The following is a 20,312-nucleotide window of genomic DNA, read 5'->3' on the forward strand; positions in this document are numbered from 1 at the left end:
TGATGCTGCATGGCACGGCAAAGTGTCATTGATTTATCCATGCCTTCAGTGTTCATGTCATTGTGTGGCCTGTGCAGTGTTGTTGGTCTATCTGTTCAGTTTCAGTGTGTGCTGTGTTTGTCTGTCATCATCATTCATCATCCATCATTGTGGATATGCAAACTCCATAGCCATCCATCCATTGTCTTCCATGCCTCCGTCGTGTCCATGTTCCCATTATTCCACGGCAGTATGCGTCATTCATCCATCCGCACCTCTGCTAGTCTCAAGGTACAGTTAGTTAGATAGACGGGAGAAAATGAACTAAAGAAGAAGAGAAAAGACGTGTTCCCCCTCTGTAGTGCCTCTAAATACGGCGAGGAGTATGACCATCTACAAACTGCGCACCACTTCCATGAGGGTGAAATGGGAGCCCGCTGAAGGAGCCACGGGCTACCTGGTGCTTTACAGCGCTAAAAACGCCACTGAACCCACCTCCGAGCAAGAGGTACGACCGGTGCTATAGCTCTCCACTCCGGTACAGCATCCACTGCGGTGCTGCTGCATCTGCTGCCCACATCATTCATCATTTCATCAACACAAGCTGTTGTAGCACTGCTTTTGGTTTGATACACTAGCTGGACATGTCCAAAAAGCCAGCAGAACTTTAACGAAATTAAATGAAGACTTAGATCCAGACTTAGACACTGACCAAATGAAAAGGTTCAGTGTAGCTACATTTCTTCAAAGATTCTGTATTTTCCTCCAGTCAGATTTTAATCTCAATAAGATCCGTCCACATGGAAAGTCTTTTACCTCAGTGTAGTAATACAGTCACACTATTGCTAATAATAGTAAATTTACAGTAGAGACTTTATGAGACTTTATTTACCACTGTGACTTTGCAGAACCAAATATGGCCTGCTTTAGTAACATATTAAACAGTGGCCAGCAGTGTTGGTAACAAGATTATGTAGATACTGCACAGCTCTAATGTCCTACAAATCATTTCTGTCTTTTTTAGGCAAATAATAAGGCCATGGTGGGGTTTTAAATCTTAGAGAAGCCATCACTTATGTGATGAAAAGATTAAGGAAACTATGTTTTGAGGTCAATGCTGACATCTGTCTGATACACAAGTCATAATCCAGCTTTCCACCAAGGACTTTAGGGTGTTTAGAAAGTGGTAATTCATTTCAGTTTGAAAAAAAGGAGGTCAGGGCAATGAGTAGAGATCATACTATTCCTTTATACATAGACATTCACACTTTCCATCTTATGAACATGTGAATAAGTAATATATTCTCATTTGTGTGATTGTTTTTATTGGCCTTTTCAAATACCTACAGGGATATACACTACCATTATGTGCCATTTACAATAAAATCAGGTTCATATTAATCATATTAACCACAGTAACAGCCATGCAAAAAATACACCGCAGATTTGCAAGTTCTGAACTATATAATAATAGGTGCCTAAATATTTTGGTAACAAGAGGAATTTATTAAAGAAAAGATAATATACTGTAATTAACTCTATGAGATTTGTTGTGTTGCATTATCTGTGATCACCACTTTTAAAAGACTAATGATTAATGAATATTAATCTTCATTAACTTCAGCCCTAACCCCAGTATTATCTGCAGCCTGGTTCGTCGTCCTAGACACATCTAGAATTTCAAAATATTGTTTTTATTTATATTTATTTATTTATTGCTTTGATTACTTTCTTACATTCAATTATATTATTTGTAATTAGATGAAAGTGTGAAGTTACATGAGGTTATAGGATCGTTTATCCACCAACAGTTTTATAGTGTTGAAAACACTGATTCCAAACACATGGTTCAAAATTTAGATGGCTTGTGTACCTGTAGGTGTTTGTAAAAGAACAAATATTAGCATTTAAAAGGCACATACATGATGCATTATTATTCACAAACATACATTATACATTATGAGCTCCCGACCTAGACCTTTAACCCTGCTTAAAATACATAAAAATGACTTTCTAATTCTATTCAAGACAAAGTTTCAAACTGCATTATTGGTGAGGCAGCTACTTAACACAATCAAATGAACCTACAAGCTAGTTACTGAACTTTTCATGTGTTGAATCTGTGGTCCACCAGAAATGCAGTTTGGCATCATTGTCCTAGACGAATTCTCCTGGAGTGATCCCACAAGTGCTTGATACTTACCATCAGGCTTTGACTGATGATATGGTTAACTTTCACAGATGCGTGTGAAAGCCAAGATCACAGACGTCCAGCTGAAGAACCTCCTCCCCAACACAGCCTACGCCATCACCGTCTTCGCCATGCACGGCGCGTCGACCAGCGACCCTCTCACAAATCAGGGGGTGACCCGTAGGTGGCGATAGAGCATGCTACCCCAAGCAAGGACGCTTGCCATGGCCTTGAGATTCTCATTGCTGGTTTGTTTGTGTGTTTGTGCCTATCTCTCCCTGTTCCACAGTGCCCATGCCTCCGGTCGGTGAGTTGAGGATAACGGATGTGACCCATAGCTCCATGCTGCTGGACTGGGACGCTGCACCTGGACCTGTGCGCAAATACATCATTACTTACAAACCAGAGGAGGGAGAGCTAAAAGAGGTGAGCCTGTCACTGACCAGATTGGAACCAATAACACTCCTATGCTTCTGTGTAAAATCATTTTGGCATTTGATTTACAATTTTTGAACTTTATTAACAAATTATAAACTAGATGCAATTTTTTCCCATGATTTATTCAATATTTTAGGTTAACAACACTTTTAAAATACCAGACTTTCTCAATGGTATTCAGTTTTCAAATTCATTTTCATCTTCTTTCATCTGAGAATTCATTTTTACAGCTTTCTAGGTTTCAACTAATTATCTGAAACCTGTAAAGTTACACAGAACGAGCATATAACAACCATTTTATCGCAACCACATAGTTTTTTGAATGGTAATGTATTAAGGAGTGACCCATACAGAGGCTCACAGCACATGGCCAAAATTTTGGTCAGCAGGAATACATTTGTAAAAGACTTTTTCAGGCCAAAGCCATGAATTGTCACCATTGTCTATATCTACTGACATAGCACATCTCGATGGGTCATGGCTCATCAGTGGCTCATCTGGAAAGATCCTCACCTGTTTGTGCAATACACCAGACGTACAACCAAAGGAGGAGACATTTGTTGATGGATACGAGTCCCCTAACTTATCACCCTAGCAAATGAGTTACACAACCCAATGGAAGCAGCAGCTGCAGACAGGCTATGCAGCAAATCTCCAGGGCCTTTGTTTTTGGAGTGAAAGACAGGTACAAAGAAGGGATCATGCTACCAGCAGAAAATGGAGAGAGCAGATGCCACCAAATGAGGATGGGAGCTTGTGGATTTTTGAGTGGCATGCAGCAACCATGTCAGTCTCTGTGCTTTTGGATGTATGTTTTATTGCTGGATCTTTTTTTTTTGTGGAGCTGGCTGGGTCGGCTCTGGCCAGAGAAGAGCTACATCCTGAGGCATAAATCTGAGTACTGCGCTGCTCGTAACTCTAAGCGCTGGGACGAAAAAATGAAGTAAACACCCCCACACAGGCTGGATCACAGGTGGACCGGGCCCGAGAAAGCACCTTCAGCCTTCAAGCAGCAGCAGCTCCTCTTACCTGATAGATAGTAGAGCACATTTAAATCACAAAGTCTAGTTATATAAGAACAACAAGTGTTGTTCTTATGGATTGTGGATTGTGTTCTCTATTTGTTTTCCAAGACTTCTCAAAACAATGTGTTTACTCGAGTTTGAAATGCTGGAGACCCTCACAGAGCTTTACAAAAATTACTGGCATGGAATGAGACATGTGCACATGTCAAGACATAGATTGCTTGAAATCCTTAAACTACAAGGGACTTCTCTTGGAACACAGTTACATTCTTGACTCTAATAGCTACAGAGTTATAGTACGCTTTCTATTCGCAGTCCCCTACACCAGACTCTCCTCAGTGGGTAGCAGATGTTTTAGTGTTGTAACTCCTAAACTTTGGAATTTCCCACCCCAAACTCTTTGAGACTGTGTGTCTATTTCCTTCTTCAGATCTCCTCTGAGGACTTTCCTCTTTAAACAACACTTCCCTTCTTCCTGTGCTTCATGGGTTTTTTTTCCCTTGTTAATACTGCTGCACTGTATTGTAAAGTGAGCCTGTGATTGTGAAGGCCGCTATATTTAATATTTACTATATTTAATATTTACTATATTTAATAAGTATTAGTTAGCTTCATAATATTTTAATAATCTAAAATATGGATGTTTTGGTACCTAATCTAAAGGTTGAGGTTTCTGATGCCCACCTATGAAAACAATTGTCATACTGAAGTTTGTATAGACTGTTTTTATAGAAAATAATATTTTTTTACTAACATCTTATTTAAAAAGAAGCACAGACAGAAACATTCCTTATAACTAAACTGTTTTAGGCTGAATAGGTGGATATAAATGTCACATAAATACTTCCAGGCTTGTTTTTATACATTGATGGTGTGGACTGAAGATTTAATGGTGTATTTTGAAATTTTACCTGTGTGTATGTCATCAAACATCAAACTTTCTTTCTTTTTTTTTTTTTTTTTTTAATCTCATGATGTGGGCTGTGATGTTCTGCAACTTCTCTCATATAAAGTCTTCCTACCTAGAAGCTAGGACTCCCCCTTAGAGAGAGTGAGGCTCTTTGTGCCTACGCATAGGCAGCTGGACCACTTTTGGGAGCCAAATTCTTAAAGCAAAAAAACAGATTACTTTAAAATCTGTACATTCTTTAAAACTTTAAATCTGGTTTCATGTAGCTTGAAGTAAATGGAGATGTGACGACAACAGGCCTGGATAACCTCAGGTCCCAGACTGAATATGATGTGGCTGTAACTCCAGTGTATGACTCTGGAACTGGCAGTCCAATGCTCAACCAGGCTATCACAGGTAAATGCTTAGAAGTTGAAGCAATCTCTCTAGAGGCTCTAGGCTCTCTACAGAATTCTTTATTTGGCATTTCTTTGTGTTTCTTATTGATTATATTACAATATATCATATTCTTTGTCCTCAACTTTGTAGATGTTGTCCCAGCTCCAAAGAACCTGAGGTTCTCTGAAGTAACCCAGACCAGCTTCAGGGCACACTGGGAGCATGGTGCCCCTGATGTAGCGCTCTACCGCATTGGCTGGACAAAGTCAGGAGAGAACAACTACATATATGTACGAACCCTTAATGAGATAAGAGATAAGGATAGTAGCTCTGTGAATGTTGTTTGATGTCTTAACCTTTTTCTTATTGTCTCTCTCATAGGATATCCTGAGCAATGAAGATACCACTCACCTATTGGAGAACCTAGAGCCTGATACTCTGTATGATGTTTCTGTCACTGCTATTTATCCAGATGAATCAGAAAGCGAGGACCTTATTGGAAGACAGCGCACATGTAAGACATGTAGTTTGGGTTCATCAGACAAGTTGGGATCAATTTTAGATATGCTAGATATATCTACCAATTTATGCAAATAACATTTCTATAAGTACCACAAAGACTTTCATCTGAAAGGGGGATTGTCTTTTTTTAATTTTATGTTAATTTGGAATTTTAACAAGTATTCTATTTCTCTCTTTTCTCTGCCTTTTATAGTATCCAAGATAGTAATTACACCTCGTGAGTATTTTGATCTCACGCACTATATATTACAAGGCTGTGGTGATTATAAGACATGCAGGAACTAATCAGACTATTTTCCTCCACAGCTCCCAGCGGCCCCCCTCAGAACCTGCAGGTGTACAATGCCACCACCACCTCGCTCACAGTGAAATGGGATCATGCCCCAGGCCGAGTACAGAACTACAGAATTTCATATGTGCCTGTAGCAGGAGGCAGGACCCAGTCGGTAAATCATCTGATAAATTGACTTTACTGTGTGCTTGCCTGTGTTTGCTTAAACAAATGTGTTAGCTTTACAGACTGAATACATGAGAAACCCTTCAGCAGTCTTCAAAATTATGTTTTTGTCAGAAATTCTTAATTTGTGCACATCGTCACGTTGGCTATTGTCTGATTTTTACTCAGGTACAGCTACGGCCAAATACTTCTTTATCATTATCATTTTTCAATGTCAACCAATTGAATTCTGAAATGTAAAACTGCCCCAGTGCTGTTTTATGTCCTTATTTGGTGATTTAGAAAATCCAACATAGAATTTGAGTTTGGACCAGAGTGGATTTTTAAGATGAGAGAAAAGCTATTTTGTCAAGATAGCACTAAGTCCATGGCAGCAGTGGAGTCAAAAAACAGCTAAATTTTGAGACATTGCCAGAAATCTGGAAGTAAAGAAGCTGAAGCCAGCCAAAGTTTCTTGTCCTTTTAGTCTTTTACCAAGTATAAGGCCCACTGGGAACAATACTTTCTTCTCTTTGTAACAGCAAGGTTGTCGAGGACACACATTTGATTTGTTAATGCAGATCAATTTTCATAACGTCTCTGTCAGAACAAAGCCTCGTTTTTCCATCTTTGTCATTTTTACACAGTTCTATAATGGTTGGATCAGCAGGAACAGCCCAGAATAACACTGAATCATGCATTTTATTAATAACTTTTACTAAAACGTAAAGTCTTCCCTTTTTCTCTAAAGTTAAGATTCTGCAGATGCAAAGTTTTGTTTGGAAGGTGACAAAAAGCATTTATTCTTCTGCTAAACATAAATTACAAATGAACTAGTCAAATTGGCCAGACAGTCTTGCTGTTTTGCACAGACTAACATTGGCAAAGCCAAAAACTAAAAATCAAGAATTCTGGTAGAAGGAGCGGAAATATAGTCAATAGAACCTAAAGCAAATAAAATTGATTGTTAATATCAATAGAGTAATTAATATACTTTTAATGTATTGCTTGTCAGTGGCTATCTGAGCAGGAAGCATTCTGCATCCCTTAGCCAGAGCACTGTGCAAACAAGGCTTTTTCCCCCACTTCATTTTTCTTAATGTCTCTTCAGGCTCTAATAGAAAATCCAACATATCAATTCAACTGCAGGCTGACCTCAGAGCTGGCTTAGGCTGGGGCTATCATTGAGTCACCCAGTCTGTGGATGATCTCTCATGACAGACATTGTAAGCAGCTCTTTGTGCGGGTGATGGTTTATTTGTTGCTAAGCTATCAGAAATGCAGAGAAGTAATGACTGGCCTTAGACCATGGCTGATAAGAGAGCTCTTCTACTCTTAACTCATCCCTGCATTATCTCAGCAGACAAACCCAAACGAAAACAAACCCAATAGTCTTCTGAGAGCATTTTTTCATGCGACTGTCACCCTTTCCTATGCAGACTCTGATCGGTGGAAAGAAGAACACAATCACTCTGCAGAAGCTGAACCCTGACACCCCCTACTCCATCACTGTGGCAGCCATATATGCAAACGGAGATGCCAAGGACATATCTGGTCAAGGAAAAACACGTATGTATCCTACGTCTTTCCATTCACAGCTTTGTGTCAACAGCAACCAATTATACATCAAAATATCTGATTGTGTAGTGTTACTGGTGAGGCCACGCCCTATCCCTCTCTCTCGTACTCTTTTGCTTAAATCAACAGTAAAATGGGACCATAAGTTTAAATTGAGCTAAATCAGGAGGGACCTTTTTTGAACACTGTTTTTTCAGTGCCACTCGGAGGAGTGAGGAACCTTCAAGTCACCGACCCCACCACCAGCACTCTGAATGTACAGTGGGAGCCGGCTGAAGGAAATGTGCGCCAGTACAGGATCCTTTATCAGGCTGCTACTGGAGGCCCAGAGGACATGGTATGAAAAAGCCCACAGAATGTGTCTCCAATTATCTCAACACCATTTCAAAAGTCTGTTTATAGTGTTACTACCATAAATAGCTTTAATGAGTAACCCATAAACTCTTTCTATATTTTTCAGGATCAAGTCTCTGGAAAGACTTTCAACACTGTACTGAAGGATCTTCAGGCTGACACTGTGTATGCTGTCACTGTAGTGCCGATATACGCAGCAGGAGAGGGAAATCGCATGACTGAGAATGGAAAGACTTGTGAGTATAAAAGTTTCTTTCTTTCTATTCACCCATATTTGAAAAAGGTTCCAAATATATTTCCCAGGAACCAACACAACACATTTATTGGAGTTCAGATTAACTCGTTTTTAATTTTTAAAAATATTTCTTTAGTTTGCAGTGATGTACTCTAAAGGGCACACCACATCACACCAGATGTGTTTTTCTGAAGTGTTTTTCAGTCGTCCATCTGACGGAACAGATACACGTGCAATATAGTCTTTCCTTTACTTCTTTCTAAACACGCGCCTTCATATTTTTTGTGAGGTTTTATAGAGATCCAGTCAAATTGCACATTCCCACTTTCTATAGTATTCTAAATTATACTAAATTAAACTAAATTATAATATACTGAACTGTTCTTGGTGGCCCTGTAGTTTAGGTAAGCTCCAATGGAAACGTTTATATCTGAAACAAACAGAAAAAGTTCATTTTATTACAGAACGTTTCACCACTCATTGTAGACTGAATTCCTACGTAATTCTGACGTGTTTAATCTGGTGTAAATTCGGCGTTACTCAAACATTATATGTGAACCTTTAATTTAATACACCTCTTTCAGTCAGTCAAGTTTCCACGAGCATCTGCATGTACAAACTACATTGTGCTGTACTATCTAGTGAAGTACCATTGAAGTACCTTACCTGAGCTAAGGGGGTGAACTAAAGGACATTGCGGCTGAATCTCCTTAATTGCCTAATTGCGCCTCTTAGTGAGGGGTTAATTGCAAGTGTTTTACAACACACTTACACTGGTTGCCATAGCAAGAGAGTTAAACTCATAACATCAAAATAGCCTTTATTAACACCAAAAAACATTAAAGAAAAATCAATGATGCATACCCAATTGGTCAGAAGAGGAAAGGATACTCTCGTTAAAAAATTAAAGAACACATATCCTGAGAGGCTTAATGTTAAACAGTGTCTCCAATACAGTACACTTCAGAGAATCAGATAGTATGTTGTTTCTGCGCACACATGTAGTCAAACCTTTGTGTTCCATGTAAATACAGATATGTTGTGCATGGTCAGCTTCCATCCTTGTGGTAGCTGTTCATTAGGGTTATAAATAAAGACTCTAAAGCCTTACCCCACAGTGAGTAGGCTTTACTGGACTGATCAGTAGGGGAGAACTACTGATGTGCTGGTGACTCCACAAATGCGCCTACATGCTGGGGTTAACAAGGCCCGATTTATCAGCTGTAATGAGTAGTAGTGACATTGCAGGGGTTTAAGGGATCCATGAGTAATCTCCTTCCCTAAATGGAAAACCGTGGGAGATGCAAAGACATAAAAGACATTGTTTCACTGAACTTCAGATGTCTGCTCCTCATTCTAACTAACAAGTTAATCTTCATCATTGTTTTCCAGTTGCTCAGTTATGTCAGAGTTGGGTTTCCTGTAATATGTGTTACTTTATTCCTATGCTTCTGCAGCATTTGCAACGCTAGTACCTTTATCACCAGCAACTGAGAGATAGATACTGACAAGACCTCCTAATATGTAAAGAATTGTAACACACTGAAATATTTAGACTGAAATCCTGTCTTTTTGAGATTGTGTTAGTGATTATTTTGAGTATAGCATGTCACAGATCCTAGTCTGTTATTCCTTCTAGCTCTTGTGCTTTGCATTTTTAAAAGCAGTGATGTGGTCTTCTTAGTACTGTAGACCTGCTGAACATTAGAGTGACCCATTTGGTTTATATTAAAAGTTCAAAAACATTGTCTGGTTTTCATTTGAAATGTCCTATTTACGTCCCTTTTTAGCATTTTCACTGTCTGCTAGGGAGTTGCCGTCAAAGCAGCAGCTTCTTTGGTTGTGAGGTGTTTTGAATCAGCTTTGAGTCCTCTCATATTTTAGGGCAGTTTCATTCACAGCTGCAGACACTGAATGCCAGCCCTAATGGCATCATTGTGTATTATTCTCAGTCAAGAAAGCTGTGCTTAGGTTCCATCAAATGATGCAGAAAGTTCTTTTCCTTGCAGCATTTCTGAAAGGTTTGAAACAAACCTGGCTGAGCACCTTTGAGGGTGGCGGACATTCCTCGAATTGTTGGATGTCCGGACTCATCGTCAACATTTCTTTACTTATTTGAGTTGGAAAAAATATATGCCAATGCTTTAAGACATTTTGACACACTTCCCAGGTTTAATGGGCTCAGCTAAAGTTTCGATCATGGAAATGGCCATGGACCTAAAAAGTAATACTCCATGTCAGTGACACTGTGTGTCCATGAACGTAAAACATCTCTCTTTTGTTAAGTTTGTTCAATACAAATGGGTCATAATATTGGAGATCGAGATTTCAAAACATATAAGACCCCTCCTTCCATTGTGTCTTCTGTGTAATGCTGCACATCTCGAGTTAGTTCTGAATGATACTATTTGTATTCTATTCTATGAAAAGTATTCTATATACAGATCTATCAATGGATATCTTGGGCATTTTTGCTTTACTATATCCTATACTTTGCAACTTTTGTATTAAAGCAATAGAACATTTAGAGTTATGCTATTGCTTAATAAGGAAAAAATGGAAATCATAAGTGACATATTTATTTGAGCTGAATTAGAGCTGACCTTTTGGAGCATCTGTTTTCTCAGTGCCACTTGGAGGAGTGCGGAACCTTCAAGTCACCGACCCCACACCCAGCACTCTGAATGTACTGTGGGAGCCAGCTGAGGGCAACGTGCGTCAGTACAGGATCCTATATCGGGTGGCTCAGGGAGGCCCAGAAGAAATGGTATGAGAGCCCACAGCATCTCTTCAGTTATCTTAACAGCATTTCAAAAGTCTGAGATTTTATGTTGACCTAATTGCATACCAGCCAGTTCCAGTGCAGCTAGTGCATACCAGCCAGTTGCATACCATCTGTTCATAGGTTCCAGTTGTACTGTCAAGAATCACCTCAGCACCTTGGGAAAACTTGCAAAATGCAAAAGTGACCATAAACCATTGCGCTTGCTTTCTCTTTTTGGTCAGGTTCAAGTCTCTGGAAAGACTTTTAACACTGTACTGAAGAATCTTCAGTCTGACACCGTGTATGCTGTCACTGTAGTGCCAGTGTACCCATCAGGAGAGGGCAGACACCTGACTGAGAATGGGAAAACTTGTGAGTATAAAAGGCTTTTTTGAAACTTCTGAGTATAAAAGGCAAAATTGATTACTGTTACCAAAATAAGAAAATAAATAGTTGTTTTTTATGATTCTTTATTCTAACTGATAAAAGTTATTCTAACTTCTTTATTATTCTGATAATTGACCAAACAGATCTGATCCATTTCATCACACCTTCAGGTTTCACCTTTACAACACTCTCACACTGATTATCGCAGTGATATAGCTTAACTGATAACATCGAGATAGCTTTGTGTAAGCCGTCAATAACATTAGCTAACACTAAGAAACATTTGTGACATTTGCTTAAAATAAAAGATCAGAGACGTTTGTTTGGTTTCCATTTGAATTAAATCAGCTTTGAGGTTCCTCATGGTTTTCGTTCACAGCTGCAAATACTAAATGCCAGCTTTAATGACACGTGTTTGTATTTTTCCATGAAAGCTGTGCTTAGGTGCCACTAAATGATGAAGAACATTCTTTCCTTGGCAACTCTTAACCTTTTTTTTTCTCTTGCTTTTTTTTCTTTTTACGACACTTCCTTGTGTCTTCCCTGCAGTGGTACGTAGCGCTCCCAGGAACATCAAGGTTTACAATCCCACCACAAACACTCTGAATGTGCGCTGGGAGCATGCATCGGGTCCTGTGCAGCAATACAGGGTCGACTACGCCCCACTCACTGGAACTCGCCCATCCGAATCAGTGAGTCCACACAGTGTCTTTTACACTAGTAGCTGGGCTGTAAGGGTGGGCAATATGATGATGTTTTATTGCCACAGTGAAGATTACCAGGTTATATATATATATATATATATATATATATATATATATATATATATAAATATGCTTTCTAAAACCATACTGCATGTATTATTTTTTATTAATGTTACAGCAGGACTTTTTCTGTTCCACCTTTACCAAACTTTTAGAAACATGCAGTATTGTGTATCATCACATTGACTTCAGATATCATGATATTATTTTTATGTTAGGTGAGGTAAAACTGATCAGCATGTAGAGTTGTAGCTTTTTTTGACACCTGTGTTTTCTATCCCTACATAAAATATCACAAAGCTACCCTTATTGCTGGATGCACTGCAGTAGTTCAGAAACAAACATTGTGTCCCTTTAGTGGAATTAGAGTTTTTGAAACATTTTCAACACGTTGCTCTACATGTACGATACATGCTCCAACAAGATTGAGAAGTCATCTTATTAAAAGTTAGGATATGGATGCACAAAATTATTAAATAACATTTTGTCCCAGTCTGAATGGCTTAAGCATTGGGTTGAGTGATACAGCAAGAATATTAAATCAGAATACACAATACAGTCTTAAAAATAAAGGTGCTACAAAGGGTTCTTTTGGCAGTGCCACAAAAGAACCATTGTTGGTTCCATTATGGACCATTTTTGAAAAAAGGTGCATGTAAAGAACCTTTGGAAGGTTTAAAGACGTTGATTTAAAAGTTCTTTACCAATTTAAAAGTTCTTTATACTCGCAGCTCCTTGACAAAAATGGTTCTTTATGAGACCAAAAATGGTTCTTCTATGGCATCATTCAAATAACCTTTTGTAGCATCTTCATGCTGAGATGTCATTTATCATGCTGACAAAATACCATCATATTTCTCAGCCCCTACAGCCCTGCAGTTGTCTCGAAGGGCTGGTGTCCACCACAGTGTTGTGATTTTCCTTTTCAAACATACCTACTAAACCTGGCAACAAACTGCTGGGTTGAATCAGGTGTGTTTGAGAATGTGAATAACCAAACTGTGCTAGGCCAACCCTCTCTGGATTTGGACTGGAATTGGACACTTATGCTTGTCCTAAAACTTTATCACATGTCTGACCAAATCCTGTTAACAGATTCACACTCTTTGGATTGGAATTGTGTATGTTTATGGCTTGCCATCACATTTCAGCATAACCTCTATATCAGATCATAAGAAGACTGAACGTGCTGTTCATTTCATTCGGCATTCACATGAACGTGAATATCCACATCTGTGAGAAATATTTAGCGCAAACTTTTTTTTATTAAAGAGTTTGAGAAAACAAGATTTGAACAGGGGTGTTGCTCCACTTTATTAACATGAGTGCTCTCTTATCCATAGCCATGGTGTTCTTTTTTTCCCCTCTGAGAAAACTGTTATGGATGTAGGATTCGGTTTTTCCAATGTTTTAGCCAGTTTTCCACTTCCATTGAATGTGACAAGTGTCACATAATGCTGACAGATTTAGCCTTCAGACATTCTGCTCACACTGAAGCCTCCTTTCTGCAGAAAGAGACTTAACTGTTTCAGTCTTAACACCAAAGTCTGTGTACTAAGGAGATATGATTAGTTGTCAGAAATAATGAACAGTCATAAAGACTGGTTGATGAGTGGAGTGGAGTGGAGTGGAGTGGAGTGGAGTGGAGTGGAGGGTTAGCATCAGTTGATGCCAGCTGACCCTGTGCCTTAACAGCTTAAATTTCATGTGTGACGTCTTAGCGGACAGGGAGATAGAGAGAGAGAGAGAGATGAGTTAGTCACTGCTACTGAGCTGTATCTCAGAGACACTGCTGGAAGGCATTTTGGCTGAGGGCTGAGGGCTGAGGCTGAGCTTGGGCTGTTGTAAAGCAACAACACTCACTGTTATAGCAACACCTGTTGCTTTTAACTTCACAAGAGACCTCAAGAATAACAGCTACTGTTATTGCCAAAGGTCACCAATATCGACTTACTCTTAAAAATGCAGATCTTCTGGAGTGAAGCCATAGAAGAGATGGTTTTGGTTCCTCAAAGAATCTTTTAGTGGGAGAATTTCTCTTGAAACCTTTTTAAAATCCTTTCTAAGTAGAACTGTAGCAACTGTCCCAAGCATATGAATCTTTTGTTTCAGATTACAAGTTTGAGAGAAATATGATGGTTATGTGATGAAGTATGTTCATCTATAGTCTGCTTCGTATTTGTTGCAGCTTCTGAGCAGTGGTTTAGTTAGCACAATGTATTTCACTGAGGCAAAGTTAGCACGATATTGGCAAACTGGAATCAGCAAAAATCATTTGATTGGTCATTTCTCAGATATCATAGTTATAGGTAATGGAAATGCCAACATTTAAACCCATAGCCTGGAAAAGTCCAATTAAAAGATAAGATTTACAGAAAATCTTGAATATTCTTCCTCTTTCAATAAGAATAATTAGCTCAGTTTTTTTTCTAGAACTTTCTTACAGGAATGAATGAGAGGTCACCATGTATCTTGTATCAGATCTTCTTTGTAATTTGGAATATGCATCGTTTGAGTTGAATTGCCTTCATAAGGTTGCATTAATAATCAGTATGTAAACCTGAGGTTTTTATTTATTTTATATCGTCCTTCAGGTCCTTGTACCAGGGAATACTAACACCGCCCTGTTGGAGCAGCTAGTGCCAAACACTGATTACTCAGTTGGAGTAGTTGCTATCTATCCTGACGGAGAGGGTGAAGCAGTAACTGATAACGGCAAAACACGTACGTCCTGGTTCTGACCGGATAACTAATAAAAGTGATTCTAACTGAGTGTACAGACCATTTGTTGAATAACGACTGTTTGCGGCTGCTCATTTTAGTGCCCCGGAGTGGACCCAGAAACATGCGTGTGTATGACCCCACTACCAACACTCTCACTGTCAGCTGGGAGCATGCAGTCGGGCCTGTGCAGCAGTACCGGATCAGCTATGCACCGACCACTGGGGATCCCATCGAGGAGTTTGTAAGTGGGGAAAAATGTAGCTGGCAATAGTGCAAGCAGTCCACACAGCAGTAAACAACTTGTGACCTTGATTTGAGCTGTGATGTGGGTTTTAATTATTCTTTCAATTTTTCTTTCACTCTCATTTTGTACAATTAGAAAAATGGTCTTGTATCTGTTTCAAATTTCCAATAGACAAGTGTTCCTGGCAACAGAAACAACGTCATCTTGCAGAACCTGCAGCCAGACACGCCCTACACAATCAACGTGGTGGCTATGTACCCAGATGGAGCTGGAGGAGATCTTTCTGGAGATGGACACACATGTAATCACACCCAAATTCAGAAATGCGTGCACATTTCAGACATAACGCAGACAGAAGCACATGCTGCACAAACACATAATGCACAAAAATAAATACAAGAACTGGAAGCCTCCAGATGATACTTGGAATAGAAACAATAAATTATGAACTTCGGACTGAATTACAGAAAAAAATCTAAAATCTCATCCCTTGGGAAGACAACTGTCTGTGAGGAAGCCAGAAATGGCTCCTCTCCAAAGCATTCTCTTGTTGTCTTAGAATCAGGCCATGACCTCTGACTGAACTGAGGATGTAGAGCTTGAACACAAGTACAGTGCTTGCGCTCAATCCCTGAACCAAAAAAGACAATATTCCCTCAGACTCAGCAGTCTCCTTTAGGCTCTTCTTTGCAGATGTTTGGCTTGGAATTCTAGACACAACACAACTATTTTCCAAACAAAACAAAAAAAAATTTCCACTAACACCAAACATTTTGTCACATCTTGGCATATTAATACATTATTCAGTTTGTGTGTGTGTGTGTGCGTGTGTGTATTGATTATTTAACAAAGGCTCAAAACATTACTTAGCCAATCAGAATTTTTAATTAACTTTAATATAATAAAAAAAACTGTCAATTATATAATTAAATTTACTGTTAAATAGTTAATCTGTTTTTTTTTTCTGTCTCGTTCTCAGTGGGGCTCCTGGGCCCGCGAAACCTGCGTGTATCAGATGAGTGGTACACTCGTTTCCGTGCTTCCTGGGACCCTGCACCTGCCAGAGTCAATGGGTACAAGCTAGCCTATGCCGTGGAGGGTGAGCTAAGTCTTGCACATGTTCTCAGCTGTTCCATTTACACAGATCCTTTGTGATCTCCACGGTAGCATCTAAGACATGTTATGAATTGGGTATTACAGGTACTGACCAGTTCACGGAGGTGTTTGTTGGAGATGTGACCACCCATATGCTGCACAATCTCCAGCCTGGCACCACATACGATCTGAAGGTTTTCGCCCAGTATGATGCTGGCCCGAGTGGACCTCTTGTCGACCAAGGAACCACTTGTATGTTCACATTACAGCTTACAAATATATATATATATTTTTTACATTATATTTTTATTTTATTAAAGATGAACATTGTACACTTACTCTTTGCTGATTTCCCCCTCTTTCCCAATTAGTGTACCTGAATGTTACTGACCTTACAACATACAACGTTGGCTATGACTCATTCTGCCTTAAGTGGACTCCACATCGAGCTGCTACCTCCTACAGACTTAAAGTCAACCCTTTTGACCGTAAGTCGAATATCTTTCTTCAAAAAGGGTCAAAGTTGCATTAACCCACAAATCCTGTGACTGATGTTGTGTAAATTGTTGGTACTATCATGTCCTTCACTTTTTTCACTTCTGGCTTCTTCTCTTCCTCCTTGTCATTACCAGCCTCTAACAGGGGAGCCCAAGAGGTCACAATCACAGCTGCAGAGACCCAATACTGCTTTGATGGCCTGACCCCGGATGCGCTCTACAATGCCACAGTGTACACTCAGACACCTAACCTGGAAGGGCCTGGAGTCAGTGTTAAAGAGCGCACTCGTAAGTGAATTTCAACAAGCATTTAATCTCACCCATCTATAGTGGCTCTATTGACGCCTTTATTTTCTTTTAGTGGTGAAGCCCACTGTAGCCCCCACAGCACCTCCCACTCCTCCTCCTCCGCCTACCATCCCTGATGCCCTTGAGGGTAAGAAGAGCTCAGAATTCTAGATGAACTCAGTGACTACTAACTTCTTTTTTCATTTTACTTGACTGCACTGAGTATTCTTACTCAGTCTGCCTTAGCAGAGGTTTTACTGGCCTTACTAAATGTTCTTGTTCAACACAGTGTGCAAAGGTGCTAAAGCTGACCTGGTGTTCCTCATTGATGGCTCTTGGAGTATTGGGGACGAGAGCTTCAATAAGGTGCTCCAGTTCGTGTTCAGCATGATTGGAGCTTTTGATGTCATCAGCCATGAGGGCATGCAGGTAATTGAGCTGTCAGTGATATTCATGTTGATCAATGTGTGCACATAACTCTTTTCATGCTTGCTGAAGTGCCATCCAAGTTCTGTTTGGGAAACCTCTGAACCCTTTCCTTTGGGAAACAGGTCTCCTTTGTGCAGTACAGTGATGATGCCAAGACAGAGTTCAAATTGAACACATACCACGACAAAGGGGTGGCTCTGTCTGCTGTGCAGATGATCAGCTACAGAGGAGGAAACACGAAAACAGGTTATTTTCTTAATCTCCGAGTTTGACGATTTTATCATCTGTCATTTAATCATATTGAATTGGTCTACAAAAGGTTTTCAGAGGCTTTAGACAGTAGGCTTTCATGGAGTTTCAAGGTTAAAGGCAATAGGTCCTAGTATTACTCCTGCTTTGAGAAGTTTCCTTACTAAAGTACAGTGATAGCAATTAAACTACCCCAGTGTATTGATTTGCACTGCAGTGTTAATCACTGTCAGTACTGTTGGTCATGAGTTATGGATTGGAGTGTTCGTAATGTTTGTGAAAAAAACATTTCAGGTGCTGCTCTGAAGCACGTTGGAGATAAGGTCTTCACCTCAGACAGTGGCATGAGGAGGAACGTTCCAAAGGTTTTGGTCGTTGTCACCGATGGCCGTTCTCAGGACGATGTTAAGAAGAGTGCCTCCAAACTGCAGCATTCAGGTAATTACAAAGACATGCCAACAAAATTGTGATCTAGGTTAAAAACATGTTCGGTCTCTGCATTCAGACATTCATAAATACACTAGATGCACAAACATATTTGGACACCTGCTCATCCATTGTTTTTTTCTGAAATCAACAGTAACTTAAAAATAGGTTATTCTGCTTTTGTTGGAGTAACTGTCTGTACTGTCCAGGGGAGGCTTTCTAACTAGATTATGGAGCATTGCTGTGAGGATTTGATTGCATTTAGCTACAACAACATTATTGTAATCAGGACGTTGGATAATCACCACCCCACCTTATCCCCAACTCCTCCTAAAAGTATTAGATGGAGCACCATCATTACAGAGAACACACTTCCACTGTTTTAGAATGGCATTAGGCATGGTTCATTTCTATCATCTGCTCCAGAGATTCTATTGGCAGTACTTCTCTACAATGAGTAAACAAGCTGTGTCTGCGCTTTTGCACATGTATCGCAACAATGGGTTCAACTCAAAGTAGCTGTATATGTTCAGTAGAATGGGTGTCAATAAACAATTGGCAAGCTTCTAAACATACCATTGCCATCTCTCTACCCAGGATACAGCATGTTCGTCGTGGGTGTTGCCGATGTGGACATGGTGGAATTGAGGAACATTGGAAGCAAGCCCAGCGAGAGACATGTCTTTGTTGTTGATGACTACGACGCATTTGCAAAGATACAAGACAACCTCATTACATTTATCTGTGAAACAGCAACATCAAGTATGCTGCTCTTCTTGCATATATATATATATATATATATATATATATATATATATATATATATATATATATATATATGTATATATATATTTATGTTTTTACTTTCTCTCATTGAAAGGAGAATAGAACTGACTATGGTGTTCTGTATACTCTCTTATCTCCTACAGCATGTCCTCTGATCTACCTGGATGGATTTACCTCACCAGGTCAGTCTTGGTCAAAATACTCATTTCGGCTGATAAAATACTCCACATGGCTGCTAATTGTAGGCAAATGAAATTACAAGGGATTGTGTACAGCACTGTGCAGATGTCTTCAAAAAAAGTTTCCAGGATATCAGCAGTATGTTTTTTTCTGCATAGAAAACAGTATATTATATTACAGTACATACAAATAAACAATAACGACAGTAACATGTTGTTTGTCTGTAAAAAGTTATCAGTATGTTGAGTAGAAGAACATAGAAGATTTGGTTGCTGACTTATCTGTGAACTCCAGACACTGTATGGATTTGTCCAGCAGCTCACCTGATTTTCTCTAAATGAAGGACTGATTATAAACTAGATTTTGGATGGGAACTGACTAGCTTTTTGAATAGTCATGCTATCACACTCACACACTGAAAATCTAGATTTTGTTTTATAATGTTATATTTATTATAATAGTGTGTAAAATACCTTTATTTATAATGTTCTTAGATGCCTGAGACTTTTCTACATCTTAAATATAATCATTTGAATAACTTTATGAATCTTAACGTATCCAGGTTTTAGAATGCTTGAAGCCTTTAACATCACTGACCGGACTTTTGCTGGTATGAATGGAGTGTCTATGGAATCAGGCTCCTTCAACAGTTTCATCACCTATCGACTTCATAAGGATTCATTCATCTCACAGCCCACAAAGTAGGTTGAAGTGTGTGTTTTCCCCCCTCTGTCTCTTTCCTCTTTACATTTAGATCCCTTACACACTGTAATGGTTCCCAGATCTTTGAAGATTTCACCTAATTGTGGTGTCTTCCGCATGATGCAGCACAGGGCCCTGTTTGTCTTTTTTTTCTTTTTTTTTTTTTTTTACAGCTTATAGAAATGAGGTGCCAGATGGAGAAAATGATTGTTGTGCATGTAATAAAAAAAGCTCAGGGTCAGCTATACTATGTACTGTATATCAGTGTGGAAGCACTCTAGGCACTTTGAGGTCAGGAAGTGTAGTTTATCGTGGCTGTTAAAACGTGTTCAGGCAGTTGGGAAGCCACTCGAGAATTCCGTCCAAAGGTCTCTGGCCAAAGCATGATCCATTAATTTGTCCATAATGATTGGTATTTGTGCGTGGGTAGACGACTGTGTAAATGGAAACACTTCTAGCAGCAGAGGGGAAAATGCTTTCAATGTGTTGCAATTTCTTAAGGCTGAGAGCTTTTTTTTCTGTGTCTTAGTTGGAAGATAGTTTGGGAGACTTTCTCCATTCTCCACACTCAGCTTTTTGTCTGGTTCTCCACCTCAAGGGATTAGGGATAGTGAGGTCTCTTATTCTCACTTAACATTCAGCAGACATGTGGAACATTCCCTAATAGTTTACCCTGCAAAAATCTGTTGTGCTCTGTTCACTGTTATTGGCATGACAATGGGAGGACTGTT

General features: G+C 39.4%; 1 protein-coding gene across 5 annotated transcripts in view; it reads left to right on the top strand.

The window, feature by feature from the left end:
• Positions 1-20,312, top strand: part of col12a1a (collagen, type XII, alpha 1a) — a 71,946-nt gene that overhangs the window by 32,455 nt on the left and 19,179 nt on the right. For 4 of the 5 annotated variants that reach the window (XM_072689469.1, XM_072689473.1, XM_072689471.1 and 1 more), the window contains 28 exons: positions 342-487; positions 2,221-2,350; positions 2,460-2,596; positions 4,810-4,939; positions 5,072-5,211; positions 5,303-5,435; positions 5,637-5,660; positions 5,750-5,889; positions 7,319-7,448; positions 7,655-7,794; positions 7,918-8,047; positions 10,674-10,813; positions 11,053-11,182; positions 11,747-11,889; positions 14,556-14,685; positions 14,784-14,926; positions 15,101-15,230; positions 15,909-16,028; positions 16,130-16,276; positions 16,396-16,512; positions 16,657-16,809; positions 16,883-16,957; positions 17,099-17,238; positions 17,361-17,484; positions 17,782-17,925; positions 18,511-18,675; positions 18,843-18,881; positions 19,442-19,580. In XM_072689469.1, the coding sequence (XP_072545570.1) occupies positions 342-487; positions 2,221-2,350; positions 2,460-2,596; positions 4,810-4,939; positions 5,072-5,211; positions 5,303-5,435; positions 5,637-5,660; positions 5,750-5,889; positions 7,319-7,448; positions 7,655-7,794; positions 7,918-8,047; positions 10,674-10,813; positions 11,053-11,182; positions 11,747-11,889; positions 14,556-14,685; positions 14,784-14,926; positions 15,101-15,230; positions 15,909-16,028; positions 16,130-16,276; positions 16,396-16,512; positions 16,657-16,809; positions 16,883-16,957; positions 17,099-17,238; positions 17,361-17,484; positions 17,782-17,925; positions 18,511-18,675; positions 18,843-18,881; positions 19,442-19,580 (3,559 nt within the window). The remainder of the gene's footprint in view (positions 1-341; positions 488-2,220; positions 2,351-2,459; positions 2,597-4,809; positions 4,940-5,071; positions 5,212-5,302; positions 5,436-5,636; positions 5,661-5,749; positions 5,890-7,318; positions 7,449-7,654; positions 7,795-7,917; positions 8,048-10,673; positions 10,814-11,052; positions 11,183-11,746; positions 11,890-14,555; positions 14,686-14,783; positions 14,927-15,100; positions 15,231-15,908; positions 16,029-16,129; positions 16,277-16,395; positions 16,513-16,656; positions 16,810-16,882; positions 16,958-17,098; positions 17,239-17,360; positions 17,485-17,781; positions 17,926-18,510; positions 18,676-18,842; positions 18,882-19,441; positions 19,581-20,312) is intronic. The other variant, XM_072689472.1, reaches the window with a different exon arrangement.

This window comes from Salminus brasiliensis, chromosome 10 (genome assembly GCF_030463535.1).
Source record: "Salminus brasiliensis chromosome 10, fSalBra1.hap2, whole genome shotgun sequence".
Taxonomy (NCBI): Eukaryota; Metazoa; Chordata; class Actinopteri; order Characiformes; family Bryconidae; genus Salminus; species Salminus brasiliensis.